Source organism: Rhinatrema bivittatum, chromosome 5, assembly GCF_901001135.1.
Source record: "Rhinatrema bivittatum chromosome 5, aRhiBiv1.1, whole genome shotgun sequence".
NCBI lineage: Eukaryota > Metazoa > Chordata > Amphibia > Gymnophiona > Rhinatrematidae > Rhinatrema > Rhinatrema bivittatum.
The window spans coordinates 136,387,189-136,406,716 of record NC_042619.1 but is presented as its reverse complement, the minus strand read 5'-3'; the positions used below and the strand labels follow the sequence as shown (position 1 = coordinate 136,406,716).

The following is a 19,528-nucleotide window of genomic DNA, read 5'->3' as shown; positions in this document are numbered from 1 at the left end:
TAAAACTCTTTTGATGGTTCCAGGGGATGCAAATGAAAATTAGGTTTCCTGAGCTGAGTATGCTGAAAAGTAGGAGTTAAAGAATAGGCAATCGTATATCCCTTGTCATACTGTGATGAAGGGTGTTTGCTCTTAGATGGCTGGTGAACGGGATAACTGTGGCAGCTTCCTGTATTACTGAAATGTCTTCCAGCTTCATGGATAGGATAACCTTGGAGAGAAATAATAAACGTAAAGTCATGATACTTGTAGGTCTGAACAGAAATATGGTAGAACCTACCTAACCATAGTCTGCCAGGTATGGATATTTTGAGCTTACTCTTGAGAATACAGTGCTTCTCAAAGTTGTCATCGGGGGAACCCCCTCCCTTCCCCTCACCCCTCCAGCTGGTCTGGCTTTCAGAATATCTCTAATCTATGTGCATGAGATATAATTGCATACAATGGCTATCATGCATAGACTCTTGTGTGTATTCGTTAGAGAAAACCAGACTGGCTGTGGAGGAGGCCTAAGGATGGGTTTCAGATTCACTGGATTAACACATTCTCTAATTCAAAATGTCCATCACCACCTCTACCACTAACTTCTCACTATCCCCTTCCCTCTGCCGACAACATATAGACATTCTAGGTGAATAGGATAGAAATGAACTTTCTTCCCTCATATTCACTCCCCCCCCCCAACAGAGATCCTGACCCCCACATATTTTAAGCCAAAATGACCTGCTATATTGTACTAAATCTCATAGTCACTTCCAGTAATCAGCCCCGAGGCAAATCACCTCATTCTACCAAACTAATTCTAACGTTTTCAGAAAATAAAGACACATAATAAGCATCACATTAGTCCATTTCCAGAAGTATTAAGGGTACAACTGATGAGCAGAAGCACTAGCAAAATGATAAGCAGCTTTCCTTTGATGTTCTTGGAAGTTCTGGCGTTAGCAGGATACTCTCACCAGCACAAAGAATACATTATTGCATGCAATGTTCTCTTAATCAAACATTCCAAAGTTTTCAGCAGCATCACTTTTCACATCCTTGTGCCTTTTCCTTTCATAAAATGTCAGGGCTTATTTATCATCCCAGCACAGTACTGTCCGGTGCTGTCGCCAAACGCACTTCACTGTGCCAGGAAGGAAAATTCAACATGAATTAATTTATCATCCGGTGCTAACTCTGCTCCTCCCTGGAACACCTCCCACCAGCCCCAGGAATGCCATTGACATATCTGACTAAATTCTAGCCAGATAAAGAGTAGCCGGATAAGTCACCGAATATTGCGGCTAAGCCATTTAGATGGATAGCTTTTCAGTTATCCTTCTAAATGGTTTTTGAATATTTACCCCCCAGTCTTCAATGTCATATTTTAATCATAATTATTGTACTATTTCCCTTATTTTAGAAACAGATTCTGACTTTTAAGAAAAGAATGGCAATTTCCCACAATTTTGTTTTTAAAGGAAATGTAAGTTTACATCTCACTATGGACTGTACTATACTAACCAGATGTTTCCTTAAGCCTAGAATTGGGAACACCCTATAGTAAACCCATTTTCATCTCTTTAATATACTTGGTAAAAGTATTGAACAGGATAAAAATACACACCCAGATTTTCAAAGCACTGTGCGTGCTAAAACCGGGGGATCAGCGCGTGGCCGGGACGTGCTTGCGCCGAGCGCATTTTTTAAATGGCCTGGCCACGCGCAGAAGTGCCAGCCTGTCTCAAAAGGGCAGGCCGGGGGTCGTGGTCTGGGTGGGGAGGGGCAGGGTGGGGACCGGCTGGGACAGCAGCCTTTAGGCCCTGTCCCAGGGAAGCGCGCGCCGGCAGCTGGCTGGCACGCAGAACTTATACACCAGCTCGTCGGAGCAGGTAAGTTACAAAACAAAACATTCTAGGGTACATAGAGTTAGTTCAGGGATCGGGGAGGAGAGGGGAAAAGGGAGGAAGGGTAGGTAAGGGGATAGGAAACTGGGAAAACCGTACTCGCATCGCCGAGCACTGTTTTCTAAAATCCACCTCCCTGTTGCGTACGGAAGAGGCCACCCACCCGCACGTGCGCACGCGGACATTAAAATCCGGCACGCATGTGCATGCAGGAATCTTATTTTATAACATGCGTGCCAATGCACACAAAATAGCTGTGTCTGTGTGTGTGCACGTGGACACACGCACGCGGGTTTTAAAATCGACCCCACATTGACTAAGGTTAGTTTGAATTGTATCTATCTACTATGTATGTCTATACACATCTATATAGTGGGGCAGATTTTCAAAGGGATACGCGCGTAACCCCCGAAAAGCTGCCCGTTCCTCCCCCTGCGCGCGCCGAGCCTATCTTGCATAGGCTCGGCGGCACGCACAAACCCCGGGGCTTTCCTGGGGGGGGGGTGTCGGGGGGCGTGTTGCAGCCGGTGCGTCATCGGGAGACGATCCGGGGGTGGGGCCGCCGGCATGGTTCTGGCCCAGGGGCGTTCCAGGGGTGTGGCTGCGGCCTCCGGACCAGCCCCCGGACCGGAACATGGTGAGCCGGCCAGTGCGCGCAAGTTACGCGGCAGCGCGTGCATGTTATAAAATCGGGAGTAGATTTGTTCGCGCCGGGTTGCGAGAACAAATCTACTCCCGCGCGCACCTTTTAAAATCTACCCCACCTTATATGTCTATAATTGTATCTATCTGCTATGTATGTCTATACACCTACCAGTCTGTCATTAGAGATAAACGGATACATATATACATAAATACACAGACTGACAAAGGGTTATAGGGATGGTTGGATTGTATATAGAACTACAGAGATATGCCAAAAAAATCATTTCTACTGGCAGTGTTCAACCTGTAATGAAAGCTTAGTTATTCTGTTCCTTATTTACATATATAATAAATCAAGGGCTCTACAAAGATTGGTTTGTAATTGAAGAAACAACATTTACAGTTTAGAATGAATTATCCTTAAATAGCTTGAAAGCTTTGCCAAACAAATGCAAATGTTAATCACAATACAATAAATGTTCACATCTGAAAGTCATACAGATGTGGGAAGTATGAGTGTTATCTCACCATACCATTTCCAAATATCTTTGCAGATACATATACATAGATACAAAAATGACATGAGGCGGGTGGCACCTTATAGACCAACCAATTTATTGAGGCAAGAGCTTTTGAGGCCAAAGTCCATTCCATCAGATGCACACATAGGTACAGAGTATGTGCCTCGGAGAGGCTAGGTGAAGGATCCATTAGAGGGAGCCGCGCAAGAGGGAAAACCTGGGAGAATCCTCCAAAGCAAAAAAGAAATCAGAGCAGGAGGAGAACTTCAATTCCCAGAAAGCATGGGGGCTCTGGAGGAGGAGGTTCCCAGAAGCAGGGTAGAGGGACCTTCCAGGCCATGCATGAACCAGGCGAATCATGAAATGGGGAGCAAGCACAGGTCCAGTTTGATAAAGCAGGGAGTTAGTTAGAAGAAGGAAACCCTGAAGCCCCCCCCCCATGCCAGGGTTACAGCATCTCCCCTTCAACCCCTTGCCCTCCCTATATCCATCCTCTGCCTTCTGCTGATACAGGGGGCCCCCTCAGCGGAATTCTGATACAGGAAGCCTCCTTGTAGAGACAGATAACAGCGATTTGGTTTACTCAAAAACGCCCAACTGATCTGCTCCCTACTCCTATGGCAGGCTATGATATTCCATTAAAAAATATGATGACCACCCTTGGCATTACCTATGATAGTCATCTCACCTTTTCTCATCACATTTCTAAGCTTTTGCAGACCTTATACTTCTTTCTGAGGTTCATTCGCAGATTCCACTCTTTCCTTGACTGCTCAGATCTCAAAAACTTTAACTCGTTCGCTCGTCCTTTCTAGACTAGACTACTGTAACGCTCTTTTACATGGTCTCTCTTCTGAACAAATCAAATGTCTCCAAATAGTTCAGAATACGACTGCTAAGGTAATCTTTGGTAAATCTAAATTTGATCATGTGATTCCCCTCCTTATTGAACTAGACTGGCTTCCAGTTTCGCTGCACAACCAATTTAAAACTGGATGCCTAACTTCTAAGGCCTTATTTTGGGGTTCTCCACTTTATCTTTCATCTGCTCTCTCTCATGTTAAGTTCTTCCCAGCAGGAGCTCTTGGTACTGCCCTCAATTAGAGATATACGGTTTGAGAAATGCAGAGAAATATGCTTTTCTTTCACTTCCACCTAGAATTCGACTTGAAAGGAATTACTTAAAATTCAGAAAAATACCAAAGGCTCATCTCTTTCAGCAAGCCTATCCCCACATTAATTCCAATTAACCCTATTTTTTAATTTATACTGCTGCCTATCTTGCTTTTTTTTTATTTTTTTACTCCAGCACATTATTATTTTATTTGTATCTTATTTTTTTATATTATATTATATTTTACTATATTATAGTTATATTGTATGGTTTTATTAGTTTTATTTTGTAAGTAATTTATCATATTTTATGAGGCTATTTTATTTTTTATCTTATATATTATTGACATTAACTTGTTTTGTTAGTTTTTGCTCTATTAGCTATTAACTACATTTTGACTATTGTACATCACTCTATTTCACAAATGTAATAAGAAGTAATCCATTAAGAACTAATAAACATAAATATACTGGGGTAGATTTTAAAAGGTTGCGCGCGGGCATACATATGCGCCCGCTACCCAGTGCGTTCACATGTACGCCCGATTTTATAACATGCGTTATAACCTGGGTAGGCGCGCGCAAGGGGGTGCACAATTGTGCACCTTGCGCGAGCCGAGCTGCGCTGCCTTCCCCCGTACCCTTCCCACCCCTTCCCCTAACCTTCCCTCCCCCACCAGCTCTACTCTAACCCTCCCCCCAATCTTTATTTTACCTTTTGCGCCTGCCGGCCAACTGTGCCACATGATCCCCGGCACAGCGGCAAATATGGCCGCTGTGCTGGGAGCCTGACCCCACCCTGCCCTGCCCCGGGACCTCCCCGCCCATGCCCTGCCCCTTTAGTAAAGCCCTGGGACTTACACGCATCCCGGGGCTTTACGCACTTTGTGGGGCCTTCTGAAAATAGGCCCAGCGTGCGTAACCTTTTTAAAATCCAGCCCGCTGTCATTAGTTAAGCCTTGTAAAAAAATGTCTTTGGGCAACCCTGTAAAACCAGGGCACCTTATAGTTCTTAATTTGTGTGCATAGCATAGACCTGTTATTTCTTTCTCTTTAAAGATACACATGCCTAGTCTCATACATTTGCCACACCCATCAAAAGGGGTCTCACGCTCTCACACTGTTACCCTCTTCTCTCATGCACTGAAACCGTAGCAATGCGCTGATGATGTGCCCACAGGGTCTTCACCCCCTCCCCACCATGGGCAGAAGTGGGAGGAGGGGGGTTGGGCTAGGGGTGAGGGTGAGGGATGGCAGGGGGAGTCGTATGGGGGGGGGGGGGGTGGGGTTGTTGGGATGGGATGGCTAGGGGCTGGGAGAGTGAGCAATGTCCGAGGGGTTTTTTATTCATGGGCTGGTAATACAGAGGCACCCAAAATACACCAGAGCGGGCTAAGGAGGGGGAGGGGGGCTTCTGAATGAATGACTGAATTGAAATGTATTTCACTCAATGTTACAGGGTTGAATTTCCCATATAAAAGACAAATGGTTTTTAAAGAGCTTACTCGCTTACAAGCGTCAATCGCATTCGTCCAGGAGACACACTTGAGACACTGGGCCGAAAGATTACTAACCTCTAGAAAATATCCCCTACAGTTTTTTGCACCCGCTACTCCCCAGCGTAGATATCACGGGGTAGGGATATTTTTTTCCCAACACCTGGTGGTACTCGTCCATGCGCAGTATTGTGATCCACAAGGCAGGTTTTTGATCCTCCATGTTACCATACAGGACTTGCAATTGGTTGTAGCAACAGTTTATTGTGCCTTATCTTTGCAGGAGGCTACCCTTAGAGAGGTGAGGCACCGGTTAGCAGATTATCCGCAGGCTAGTGTGGTGATCACGGGGGATTTCAATGTAGCTCCTAACCCATGCTTAGATACATCATCGCAGTCAGTTCAGGGCAATACAAGATTGAGGAAAGCCTTGAAACAAATGACAAAAGCTAGACAACTAGTGGACATTTGGAGTCTACGCTATCCTCACAGTAGGAATTACACTTTCTACTCTCACCCTCACAATTCATATACGCGGATTGATTTTTCTTACTCTCCAAGGATTTGGTTGCTAGAACCGGCAATATTGATATTGAATGTATCACTTCGTTTTGGCGATTAAATGACTATCTTTTAAAACTCCCCCACTACCAAGAACGCCTGGGAGAGGTTTTGGAGGAATATTTTCAACTGAATGAGGATGCAGAGGTATCACCTATTTTGTATGGGAGGGCATGAAAGCAGTTTTAAGGGGGCACCTGATAGGTTTAGGAACCTACCATAAGAAACAAATGAACAAGAAACGAGAAGGGTTAATTCTTGAACTGGCCAGCTTGGAACGTCGTCATAAGCAATGCCCCGGGTCAGTACGGGTGGGGCTTCTCACTAGGAAACGGGAGGAGATAGCTGCTTTAGACACAGCAGCAATAGCTCACCGCTTAGATATCTTAAAACAACAATACTATGAATTTGGGGATAAGAATAGTCGACTCCTGGCTAGGCGGCTCCATAACAAGCGGCTCAAAGCGACAATCTTACAGATCAAAGATCCCTCGGGCAGGTTGTTAGTGGCTTCCGAGGCCATCCGCTCCCAGTTCCTAACCTTTTATATATCCGAGAGTAGGGCGACGAACCGGGATATTTCCTCCTACCTGGCAGAGCTGGACCTGCCTCTATTGTCCGAACAGGGATCAGATAGTTATGGGTAAACCAATCTCTGAGGTAGAGGTGGAATGGGCAATAAAGGATTTAAAATCCGGGAAATCCCGGGTTCAGATGGTTTCACCCCACTTTTCTATTAAAAAATATCGGCATATTTTAAGTGGCCCTTTGGCACGTATGTTTAACCAAATCCAGGAGGATGGTACTTTGTTGCCTTAAGAGAACGTGACAGGTATTACATTACTTCCAAAGCCAGAAAAGGACCCAACATTCTGTGCCTCATACACGCCCATATCGTTAATCAATATTGATTTGAAATTATTGGCCAAAATTTGGGCCTTTCGTTTACGGGGGCGGATAACAGGGCTTATCCACATGGATCAGTCTGGCTTTATACCGGGTCGCACGACGGCTGACAATATTAGGAAGCTGATTAATCTGATCTATAGCTCAAAACGGGAGGGCAAGCCGGCGGTTTTTCTGACTATCGATGCTGAAAAGGCCTTCGATAGGGTCTACTGGCCTTTTTTGTTTGCGGTTTTGGAAAGGGTGGGCCTAGGGGAAGACTTTTCTACTTGGGTCAAGGAGTTATATCGCCAGACCCTACCATGTTTAAAAATCAATCATAGTTATACGAACCATTTTCTGTTTCAGAGGGGACACGGCAGGGTTGCCCCTTGTCCCCGTTTTTGTTTGCCCTCAGTTTGGAACCCCTGGCAGTGGCGATCCATCAAGCCCAGAAATACATGGGATCTCGATTGGCTCTAAGCAATATAAATTATTGCTTTATGCAGATGATATTATTTTCTCATTGACCAAACCATTAACATCCCTGACAGCCCTTGGCTCTCACCTAAACAGGTATGGAGGCCTGTCTGGTTTTCAGGGTAAACCCAGGGAAGTCAGAGATCCTACCGGTAAATTGTGCCCCTGAATTGGAGAGTGAAGGGATGCGGAAAATCCCTTACAAGTGGACGAATGGATCCATCCGGTATCTGGGAGTCAACCTTGGCCTGCACTTAGATGCTCTAGTGAGGCAAAATTACCAACCCCTAATACGGTGCCTGATTGAAGATTTGGATAGATGGCAATACTTACCACTGTAATGGTTCGGAAGGATAAATGCTATCAAAATGAATATCCTGCCCCGCTTGGGATACCTGTTTCAGACACTCCCTTGTTTGCTACCCACCCATGAATTGAAACCCTTGCACCGGAAGCTGCTTTTCTTCATTTGGAATTGGAGATCCCCCCCGGGTCGCTAAAGCAGTGCTTTATAGAACTAAGCGAGATGGGGGAGTGGGTCTGCCCTCATTAATGTACTATTATGTAGCTTCACAACTTAAGCATGTAATTGATAGCTACAAGTTAGGTCCCAGTAAGCAATGGGTGGAGATGGAGAGGGCCCTGGTGGGAGACTTTCCAATCTACTCTCTGTTTTGGACTGGCAGGCTCCCACATAGGGAGGTCTCAAATTTCCCCCCGACTACACAGAGCACTATTGTTATATGGAAATGTTAGAAGCAGTCATTAGTGGGTACTAAGACGTATTCTACCCTTTCTCCCATATGATATTTAAGGGAATTTCCCATAGGACAAACTAATAAGGTGTTTCAGAGGTAGGAGGAGAGGGGCTTCACCAGCTTGGGACAGGTGTGGCGGTCGGAGATGGTCCCCTTTGAGTCTTTGCAACATACCTTTGGCTTACCCCCCTACTGATTTTCTCGCTTATGCTCATTTAAGGCATTTTCTTCTCATGAGAGAGGTAATTTCTGATTTAAACAAGGACGTACTCTGTTTGAGGGCTACTGCATTTTGGCCGGAAAACTGGGGAAACCTATCTCCAAAATCTATCAACTACTAGGGTGGGGGCAGTCCCCAACTGCCGCACATTTGCAGGCCTGGGAGGCGGACTTGGGAGTCACCTGGGACCTGTGTTGGAGGCAATGTTCCCAGGTGGGTTCTTTCCTCCATATGTGGTGGCATTGTCCGCATCTACAAACCTTTTGGCAGGAGTGTCAGGAGCTGCTGGTCAGATCCCTAGGGACTGAGATTCCGCTTAGGGCCGAAATATGGCTTTTGGGACTTCCTTATGAAGTACTCTCGGAGGCGCAACAGGCATTATTTACATATGAGGTGACAGCGGCTCGATTATTGGTGGCTGCCCAGAGGAAGTCCAAAGATACCCCGACTCGCACGCAACTGCTCAACAAGCTCAGGCATATATATCTTATGGAAAAAATAGCAATCAGAAGAGACTCTATACCAACGTTTTATAGAACTTGGGCTTTATTGAAGCCCTTTATACACCACTAAGATTAGGACATGATTTAACATCTTGCTACCCTCATATCAGCTGGGGAGGGGAGGAGTGGGGAGGGTTGAGGGGAAGGGAAGCAGGGTGGGGAGGCAATGCAATAATCGAAACGCGGAGCCTTGGGGGAGGCAGGTTCAGTATCTGCTAGCTCTATCATCGGAGATATTGTATTAGCGCTTATGGAAAAGCTACTTGAACCTTGTAGTTATCTCAATGTATTGTTATGTATTACTTGTTCCATATAATAAAAATTATCAATATAAAAAAAAAATAAAATCTTAGATACCTAGATACAAACGCCCGGATTTTAAAAGCCCTGCGCGTGTAAAATCCAGGCTTTACGCGCACTGAGCGAATTTTCGAAGGGCCACACGTGTAAAGCCCGGTACGCACACAAGTGCCGAGCTTCTTCAAAGGGACGGGGTGGAACAGAGGCCAGCCCAGACGGCCAGGGTTTGGTATTGGAGTAGACAAGAGATACAAAATGGTAATGGAGAAGGATGCTGACAGAAAATGATGGAGGGGAGGTAGCAGTATCTAGGGTGGAAGGATGAGGGTACTATGTAGATGGGAGGGGAGGTGGAAGAGGACAAATGGGGTGGAGCTTCTTGCACCACCTACAGTTTGTCTTTAGAGCAGAACCTGGAGTTCGTGGTACAGGGGTTCTATACGCAGGATTTATGTGCAGAAAACATGATTTGTGGACAAATAATAAAAAAAGAAATGATTTATGTGCAGTAACCAAGCTTTCTGCACAAATTGCGTTTTCTGTGCATAAACCATCTTCTGTGCATGTTTTATGCACAGAAATCCTGCGTTTATGACTACTGAGCATTTTTTCTGCATACATTTTGGGGTTAGTGTGCTTTAGCTTCTGCTGCATTAGGATACCAGTAGCTTACTGCAACAGGAATTAAATCTTCTTTTAGCACATGGGTAAAGAAAAAATGCGCTGAGGTTTAGTAAACATTTTGTAATCATGTATTTTTACATCAGGGCCTTAATAAATAAAGGGTTGGTACTGGCACTAACACAGTACCAGTTCATAACTTGATATTTCAAAATTTTACACTGGCATTATGATTTTAGGGTTGCGCTATTGCTTGATAAATGAAGATCATCATTTTTGTATGTTTCTTTATGTTTTCCTGTAGGGGAGCGCAGTATTTTTCTTTTCATGTCATTTTCATTTCATGTCGTTTTTTGCTCGATTTCATTTTTAAAATGGTTCATTGGGGTCTGTTTGTTTGTTTTTTTAACCCTGATTTCATAGCTAGTGCACACTAACTAAGATCACGAACATTGTCATCCCCCACAACAGTAAGAACAAAAGAAGCTGCTATATTGGGTCAGACCAAGAGTGTATCGAGTCCAGTTTCCTGTCTCTCAAAAGTGGCCAATCCAGGTTACAAGTACCTGGCAAGTAACCAAACATTAAATAGATCCCATGTAAGTCAACTTAACAGTCTCTCTCCCTCACCAGTCACTCCCCCTTACATCAGTCTCCCTCTCTCACTAGTCAACCCCCCGCACTAGTCTCTCTGGTTCACTACCTGTCAGTCACAGCCATACCTCTCTCTCTTTCTCACCAGTGCAGTCAGGTCCCCTCAAACCAGTCTCTCTCTCATCAGTCACCCTAACTCCAATCTCTCTCATTCTCACTAGTCACCCCCATACACTCCAATTTCTCTCACTCATCACTCCTCACACTAGTTCTCTCTCATTAGCCACTCCAACTCCAGACTTTCTCTCTCACCAGTCACCCCTCACTCATCTCTCTCTCTCTTTCATCACTCACCCCACTCATCTCTCTCTCTTTCATCACTCACCCCACTCATCTCTCTCTCTCTTTCATCACTCACCCCACTCCAGTATTTCTTTTTCTCACCAGTCACCCCCAACCAGTCTCTTTCATGCTTACCAGTCACCCTCTCTCTCAACAGTCACCCTCCCACAAGGCCACACAACAAAGGACAAACACACATCTTAGCTATTAAAGACAGTATGATACTCCCTCCAATAATCAATCAGTGACAGCAAATCATACACCAAAAACATGTAATATTCAGTGCTGACAGCCTGCCTGCTAAGTGCCACATGTGCACCACTGCTACAGCATCTAGTGTATAATTTAGAAATGAGTATTGGTATATGAGTAGATGGTATATAATTTAGAAATGAAAACTGGCATTGTGCAATGTGTGTTTGTGTCCACCCACCACCAGATACTAATATAAACTAGAGCACTCACTGAGGTCAATGGGCCACAGGCCAGAAGACAAAGGACAAACAGAAACCTTGAATTTTAAAATATCACACTAAGGGCAAAGCAGGCCATGAGATTTTGTCAGATTAATAACAAAGCATTGCAGCAGTTAGCATAAGACCACACTGCTACTATGCATTATGTTGCATACTACAGAGATGATGCATTAATGACCTATCTTGCAGTCCTAGTGCCTCCCAAAACTGACACAAACTAAATCAAATCAATCACCCATTAATAATGCAATGATTAATTTGAAATCTCAAAAGGTATTAACTACTACATATCTCAAAAGAACAAATAGCTATGCTGTCTCCTCAATTCACCCAAAGCAAAGCAGCAGACAACACAATATATCTGCATTCAAAAGTCAAATTAGCAAAAAAAAAAAAAAATAGAACCACATAATTGGCAGAATCAAAATAAACTTTTACCAATTACCATGTACTCTAAAAAAAAATTAAGCAGGATTGGGTGGTTCAAAGTATGCATATCCTAAAATACTAGGGCCCTTTTATCAAAATGAACATGAATCAGCAAATTCAAAATATGCACTTGCATTGCATGCTTATACCTACTAGGACTTGATGCTATTATTATTTGTTTGTTTACACTTGTAACCAGCCACACACTCCCTTGTATCCTTGGCAACACAAGCAACTAACTAAAGAAATAGCCAATGGGAATGCAGAACCATTACTCTAGCTAATGAACTGTTCTCCCATTTCACACTTTTAAACCTATTTCTAACATTTTCAGCTAGTGTGCACTAACATAAAGTTAAAACAAAATAATAAATTTCAAATACGTATTTTTTCTTTTGTTGCATGGTTCCAAAGAAATGAAACAAAATAGACAATGTTGCTGGCATTGACTATTTTATTTTAAACAAATGCATATCCCTATTTTCCTGTTGTGTGAAGTTTGAAATTTTAAAAAATAATAATGATTTTAATAATCACACTTACCACCTTGTTTCTGACTGTTCTGTTCAGATTGTTTCTTGAAGCCCTCTCCACTAAAGTCAGAGTCACTGTCATTGATGTCACTGTCTCCTTTCCCACTGTCCTTCATGCTGAATTCATCTGGACTGAAAGAACTATGGGAAGCACAAGGACTGATAAGAGGTACTGAACAACATGAGAAATTGCCATCCTGGGTCAGAAAGAGGGTGCATCAAGTCTAGCATCCTGTTTCCAACAGTGACTAATCCAGATTTCAAGTATTTGGCAAAATCCCAAACAGTAAATAAATCATATACTACTAATGCTGGTGATAAGTAGTGACTATTGCCTAAGTCAACTTGATTAATAGCTGTTTACAGACTTCAACTCCAAGAACTTGTCCAAACCTTTTTTAAACTCAGCTACACTAATTGCCTCAACCACATCCTCTGGCACTGAATTCCAGAACTTAATTGTGCATTGAATGAAAAACAAATTTCTCTAATTTGTTTTAAGTGTGCTATTTGCTAACTTCATGTAGTGCCCCCAAGTCCTTGTATTATCTGAAAGAGTAAATAACTGATTCACATCTACCCATTCTAATCCTCTCAGGATTTATAGACATCTATCATATACCCCCTTTATTCCATTAACAGAGCAGATTGAATAAAGCAGACATAATAAAAATTAGTAATAAAAACAGTATGAAGTGACATTACCTAAAAGTCAAGGAAGGTTTCCCTCTTGCCACAGAGATACTGGAGGTAATGGAATAGAAATTGAACTCTGTTAAAAAAAAAAAAGAAAAAGAAATGAAAATAAATAAGTTATTCTTCTGCACACCTCTTGGGGATTGTATTGAGAAGTGGTTAATCAAATCAATAAACTAAACTAATCTCAAAACTGTGAAGTTCAATGCTTTATTTTTCAAATGTTAAATCTAGGCACAGAAAGAAAAACACTTTAAAGAACAAATCCCTAATTGTATATGTAGAGAACCCCCCAATTGTTTCTGCTCTTTTGTGCGCCTGGTGGGGCTCTAGATGGTGGAGACCCCGGGAGCAACCAATGTGTCTGGTTTTTGGAAATATTCAAATGTTTCTGCATGCAGTAATATCAGTCGACCACTGGATGGCATTTTAGGTGTGTGAGCATTTGTTAAATTCTGAAAATGTGTTACAGGGGAAATGTGTGTCTGTTTTCTTAAAGTATTGGGATTTCCTATTTGAGTGATCAAGGTTGAAGCGGGAGGTATAAAAGTGTGGGGTTTTAGCAGGTTTTTGCCCTTCCTTCACCTGCCCTTGCCAGTGTAGTCGAGATTAGGAACTTCCAGGCATCTGATCTACTGGAGTATCCAGGCTGCAGGCTGGGAAGCCCAGGGCCCCCCCCCCCCCCCAAGGGAATTGGACCCTGTAGGGGATCCATGGGCAGAGAGTTCATCCTCCCACCCCAAGGGGTTGGGACCAGTGTGGAGAAATGGAGAGGTCAGTGGCCAGAGATGTGGAGAGGTTTTCTCCTCTCCTGAGGAGCTTACCAGAGCAGTGGAAAAGAGAGGTTTCCAGCCCAGGCTGGTTTGGTGGGTGTCATTCCCCTTTTGGGGAACTAATAAAGAGTCCAGGAGAGGGGTGAGTCCTCACAGTGGAGTGCCCAACTCCAGTCCTCCAGAGCCACAAACTGGCCAGGTTTTCAGGATAGCCACAATGAGTATGCATACAAATCTATCTCATGGATATTCATTGTGGCTGTCCTGAAAACCTGACCTACTTGAGGCTCTGGAGAACCAAAGTCTGCCATCCCTGCCCTAGAGTGTCCAGACAGGGCACTGGTGATGTGGCAATGGAAGGGAAAAGGACCATGAATAAAGCTAGGTGAAATGTGATTGTTATATTTGGCTCCCATTGGATAAGAATTTTGATATGGATATGTTTGGACAAAACTTGCCCCCCTCCCAAGTGAGATAAAGAAAAAGAAATGAAGAGGGGAAAAAATGAAGAGGGATCCTGGTCAGCATCTAATATGTATCATTGATGGCATAATATATCTCATATGTCCTCAAATATTAACCATGTGAAATGGTTACTAATATGGCAGCCCCATTATTCTGACATTATGCAGTAACAATTTTGCAAAGCATTCTCGTCCATGTGAATAGTTTTGGCAGGCTGAATATTCCAGACAATAAAGTTGATGCTGTTGGAATTTGAATACATTATGCCAGCTCTCAATATTTAGGCAGTCTATAAGCGTGGATAAGGTCAGAGCCATGGAGGGGAGTGACAGGGGTTCCTTCCTATTCTAACAGTATAATGGAGAAAAGAGCTGTTTTTTGTTGTTGTTTTTTTAATCAAGCTGTCACCATCTGCATGACCATTTTAAGAACCCAGAAAATAAATGTGGAAGGGAGGACCACTGCAAAACGGGGAAATCCCATTCCATAATTTTATAAACCCTTTGGAAGGAGGGGTTACATATAGATTAAAAGAAAATAACCAGCACGGGGTAATTGTAGCCTAAATGCACTCATATCATCAAATAAACAACTTTGATCACAACTTTTGAGGTAAACAGTGGGAAGCCCTGCAATAGTAAGACAGGCATGGCACGTGTTCAAACATATATAAGGCATCTGTAAATTCAACAGCTTACCTTGGAGTTTGAGCACCCGACTCCTCCCTGCTGCGGATAGAGGCACACCGATCCTTTGCCGTCCGAACAGGAGGTTTCATTACAGACCTCCGAATCTGTGTCGATGGAGAGCTGGCACGATTCTGGCTCTGACCCGGTCCCGGTGGAAGCGTCGGACTGCGAGAAGACGGAGCTTTCCGGCGAGCCGCCTCCCTTACATCTCTCCCGCCCCTCGCAGCCCCGCTTCGGATCCCTGGACTTCCCGCAGTAGGTGGATGCCACGGCGAGGATGGCGAGCAGCAGCACGGCGCAGCTCCCGGCCAGCACGGCGATGAAGACGAGGGAGAGGTTCAACTCCAGCGGCGCTTCCTCAGCGGGCTGCACCAGCACCATCTGCCCGCTGGGGGGCGCCGACGCGTCCGTGAGCTCGAAATGCAGGGTGGCGGTACAGGAGGCCGGCGGTCGCCCCCCGTCGGAGACGGCGATCACGGCCAGGGGGGAGCTGGCCAGGTCGGCGGACAGCAAGCCCCGGCGCAGGGAGAGCTGTCCCGTGGCCGCGTGGAGGGCGAAGAGTTGGCGATCGTCCCGCAGGAGGGCGTAAGACAGGTCCGCGTTGGCCCCCTCGTCGGCGTCGCTGGCCGCGATCTGGGCCACCAGGTAGCGGGCGGGGGCGCCGGCGGGTAGAAGCAGCTCGGCGGAGCCGTTTCTCAGCGGCGGGGAGGTGATTGCCGGAGCGTTGTCGTTGCGGTCCAGCACGGCGATCCGGAAGAGGGCGCGGCTGGAGAGGGGAGGGACGCCGCCGTCGCTGGCTTCCACCTCCATCTCCAGCGCTTTCAGCTCCTCGTGGTCGAAGGAGGTGCGCGCGCGCAGGGCGCCCGTGGCCGGGTCCAGCGAGACGTAGGCGGAGAGCGGCGCGCTCCGCACCTCGGCGTCCAGCAGGCGGTAGAGCACTTTGCCGTTGCGGCCCAGGTCGGGGTCCCGGGCCAGTACGGTAGTGAGCAGCGCCCCGGGGGCGTTGTTCTCGGGCACGGACACCTCGTAGGCTGCGCGGGAGAAGGCGGGCGCATTGTCGTTCTCGTCAGTCAGCCGCACCGTGAGCTGCCGGACGGTGCTGAGCGGGGGCGAGCCCAGGTCCTCGGCCAGCAGCGTCAGGTTGTACTCGGGGATGCGTTCGCGGTCCAGCGCCGCCCCGGTCAGCAGCACGTAGCTGTCCTCGTAGGCGCGCTGCAGCCGGAAGTGCTCGTGGCCGTGCAGGGAGCAGCGCACTTGGCCGGCGGGGCCCGAGTCCCTGTCCGAGGTGCTGACGAGCGCCACGAAGCTGTCGGCGGCCGCCGCCTCCGTGATGAGGGCCGCGCCGGCGCTGCCGGGGGTGAGCGGGTTGACAGCGATGGTGGGCGCGTTGTCGTTCACATCGGCCAGGCGCACGATGACCTTGCAGGCGGCGGTGAGGGGGCCGGAGCCGCGGTCCTGGGCCTGCACGTCCAGCTCGTACGTGTCCTTGGTCTCGAAGTCCACCGGGCCGTCCAGGGTCAGGCGGCCGGAGGCGGCGTCCAGGCGGAAGAGCCGTCGCACGTCGGGGGGCACCTGCGGACCGAAGCCGTATACCACGTCCCCGTTCGGCCCCTCGTCGGGATCGGCCGCCTGCAGGTGCAGCAGGAGGGAGCCGAGGGGGGCGTCTTCGGCCAGCTCCACCGTGTAAGAGCCGCGCTCAAACGCCGGGCTGTTGTCGTTGGAGTCCAGCACTCGCACGGTGACCGCCGCGCTGCCCGAGCGAGCCGGGCTGCCGCCGTCCCAGGCCAGCAGCTGCAGGGCGTAGGAGGCCTGCGTCTCCCGGTCCAGCTCCTTCACCAGCACCAGGTCGGCGTACTTCACCCCGTCCGCCCGCGTCTGCACCTCCAGGCTGAAGTGGCTGTTGGCCGAGATCTGGAAGCTCTGCACCGAGTTGGCCCCCGCGTCTTCGTCCAGGGCGATCTCCAGGGGCAGGCGGGTGCCCGGGGCGGCGCTCTCCGACACCTCTAGCGGGATCTCGGCTCGGGGGAAGCGCGGCGAATTGTCATTGATGTCTCTCACCTCCACCTCCACGTGCAGCAGCCGGAACTGCTCCTGGCAGAAGGTGAGCACGTCGAAAGCCAGCGCGCAGTGCGGGGACTGCCGGCACAGCTGCTCCCGGTCGATGCGGCCGGCGACGCTGAGCTGCCCGTCGCTCTCCCGCAGCCGCAGCAGGGAGCCGTTCAGCGGCCTCATGGGGCGGAAGCCGCTCGCCGGCCTCTCCGCCGAGCTGAAGAGCGGGTCCTGGGAGAGCAGCGCGATCACCGTGCCCGGAGCGGCTTCCTCGTAGGTGCGGTATCTGCCCGTGTCCCCCAGCGAGGCGGGGATGAGGAGAAGCCACAGCAGGGAGGGCAGGGCTCGCACTCCGGCCGAGGGGGCAAGATCGCAAACCATTCCCGTTCTCTCGCGGCTGGGAGGCAGCTGGAAAACTGCAGACCGTCCCCGGCGTTCACTACTGTCAGGAGCTGCTTTTTTTTTTTTTTTTTTTTATTTCTCACCCCTGCTGGATAAAGGCTCGCAGTGCTGCCGTCTCTTTCTCGCCCGAGGTTATATATCTGGAAGGAGCTTGTCCCCTGACCAATCCCTTTATCATCCCTGAGGACAAATGGCCACGCAGCCCCAGCCAGCGCAGGAGATTGTAACCCGAGAGAGCTCAGCAGGACTGGCACCTTTTTTTTTTTTCTCAGAAAGAGTTTGGCCAACTTGGTTTTTGAGGATGGGTCATAAAGTAAAGCCATTCCTTGACACATGTTAAATGATGTCTGTGTTTATTAACTGTGGTTTTTGCTGGGTTTTTTGTTTGTTTTTTTAGCCATTAGCCAAAAGCCGTTATAAGGATGGGCGAGTTTCACAATGAGAAAGACTGAAACTAAAATTCTTCAGAAATTGCTCCACCTGTGGGTTTCATCTTAGCTACCTTGGGAGGTGATTTCTTTACAATAAAGTTTTTAAAAGATGTGTCAAAATGGCAATAGAATTTTCATAACTTTACTATGCTTTGAAGATTATGATTTTTTTTATTGAACTAACAAAGATTTTACATATTATTGAAAATTAGCTTTTGGTTCCTTGGCATTTTGTATTCTGTGCAGTTACTATGGTTCAGGTTTGATGTTTTCTTTTTTTTTGTACTAAAAATAGCTTTTTGGTAACTGCCTTGATATTGTGCTGTAGCTTAAGGATTAGAAAATATTTGTGTACACAGGCTGTAAGCTTTGGGGACACCATAGGTCCCTTGGCAAGACCTTGACATTAAATGTGTAGCATGAAGACCTTTCGGGAACCCAACAAAACAGAAAAAACAATCTGCAAATCATTTTGGTTAGCTTACAACCAAGAGGGCAACACTATTTAAGCCTTCACTTAGGAAAACAACAAATGATCTGACTTCAGAAGAGTATTTAATTCCTGTAACAACTGGCAAACAAATACAGCTCCCAGTTATGCCTTTCCTGACCTTTTTCTACCTGAAAAGTTTGACAACATTCTGTGCATTACAGATCAGTTCTGTGATTATTTTAATGAAATTATTGGAAGTATTATTATAATGCTATTTTTTAAACACCTAATACATTCCAAGTCCCAGTATTTCTGCACTATGCAATTCTACAGATATCTATGTAATGGAAAGTGAGGCAGTCAATAACTTGTCTATATTATAACCTCCTACAGTCAACAAGGGTCTCTCGTTCATGGACCTTAACAAACTATCAGTATACAGACTTAAAACAAAGTGCAGTACTTTTAAGTTTTTCATTACTGGCATCTGTCACAATTAAACCAGATGATTTTGTCGTGCACATGTTTATCAAAATATGATTGTCATTTTTATTATGCTGCAGGAATGTATTGCATTTTAAGAGGAGTCACTGTGTGGGGATTATGTGTACACCTACTCAGGTGAGAGGAGATGAAATCTAATTGGAAATGGAAAATTAGAGATTTCTGCAGGTGCTCTTCAAGGAAGGACATAAACAACACATCTGCCTAAATGCTGTTTCCCTATCCAAAAACCTGCACATGAAACCCAACTTTCTCTTATTTTTAATATATTTTTTCTTTTTAATACTAAAATTCACCTAAGTGACTCACACTTACATATACAAACCCAAACTTGAAATTGTTATTTTTGTTTTTATCTATACTTCCAAAATATTTGATAGGTGTATAGTGATGCTTCATAAAACTTCAAGAGCACCTGACATTGGTGCCTTGCTCAATTTTTCTGTTTAATCATGAGCACCACCGTCCACCCTCTAATCTTATAATCAATTATTCAAAAACTTTTTTTGTTATATATTTTTTAAAGGCTTTTCTTTTTAAAAAGTAAGTGTAAAGCACTGAATGTCAAACAGAGGATTACAGGTCGCCAATCATTCAAAACTGGAGCACAAGATCCAAGACGGCACTTATCTTTTCGCTTGAAATCCTCAGGAATAATCTTTTGGCGGCACTTGCCCCAACAGGGCCAGGTTTCGAATACTCTTCATCAGGGGAAGCCAC

General features: G+C 46.1%; 1 protein-coding gene across 1 annotated transcript; it reads right to left on the bottom strand.

Moving 5' to 3' along the window:
• Positions 1–12,379: 12,379 nt before the first annotated feature.
• Positions 12,380–17,675, bottom strand: LOC115092248 (protocadherin-8-like). Its single transcript, XM_029602983.1, has 3 exons — positions 14,999–17,675; positions 13,072–13,138; positions 12,380–12,507 (listed from the first exon to the last, which is right to left on the bottom strand). Exons 1-2 carry the CDS (start codon positions 17,417–17,419, stop codon positions 13,079–13,081), a joined length of 2,481 nt encoding a protein of 826 aa, XP_029458843.1. The 5' UTR covers positions 17,420–17,675; the 3' UTR covers positions 12,380–12,507; positions 13,072–13,078.
• Positions 17,676–19,528: the final 1,853 nt, after the last annotated feature.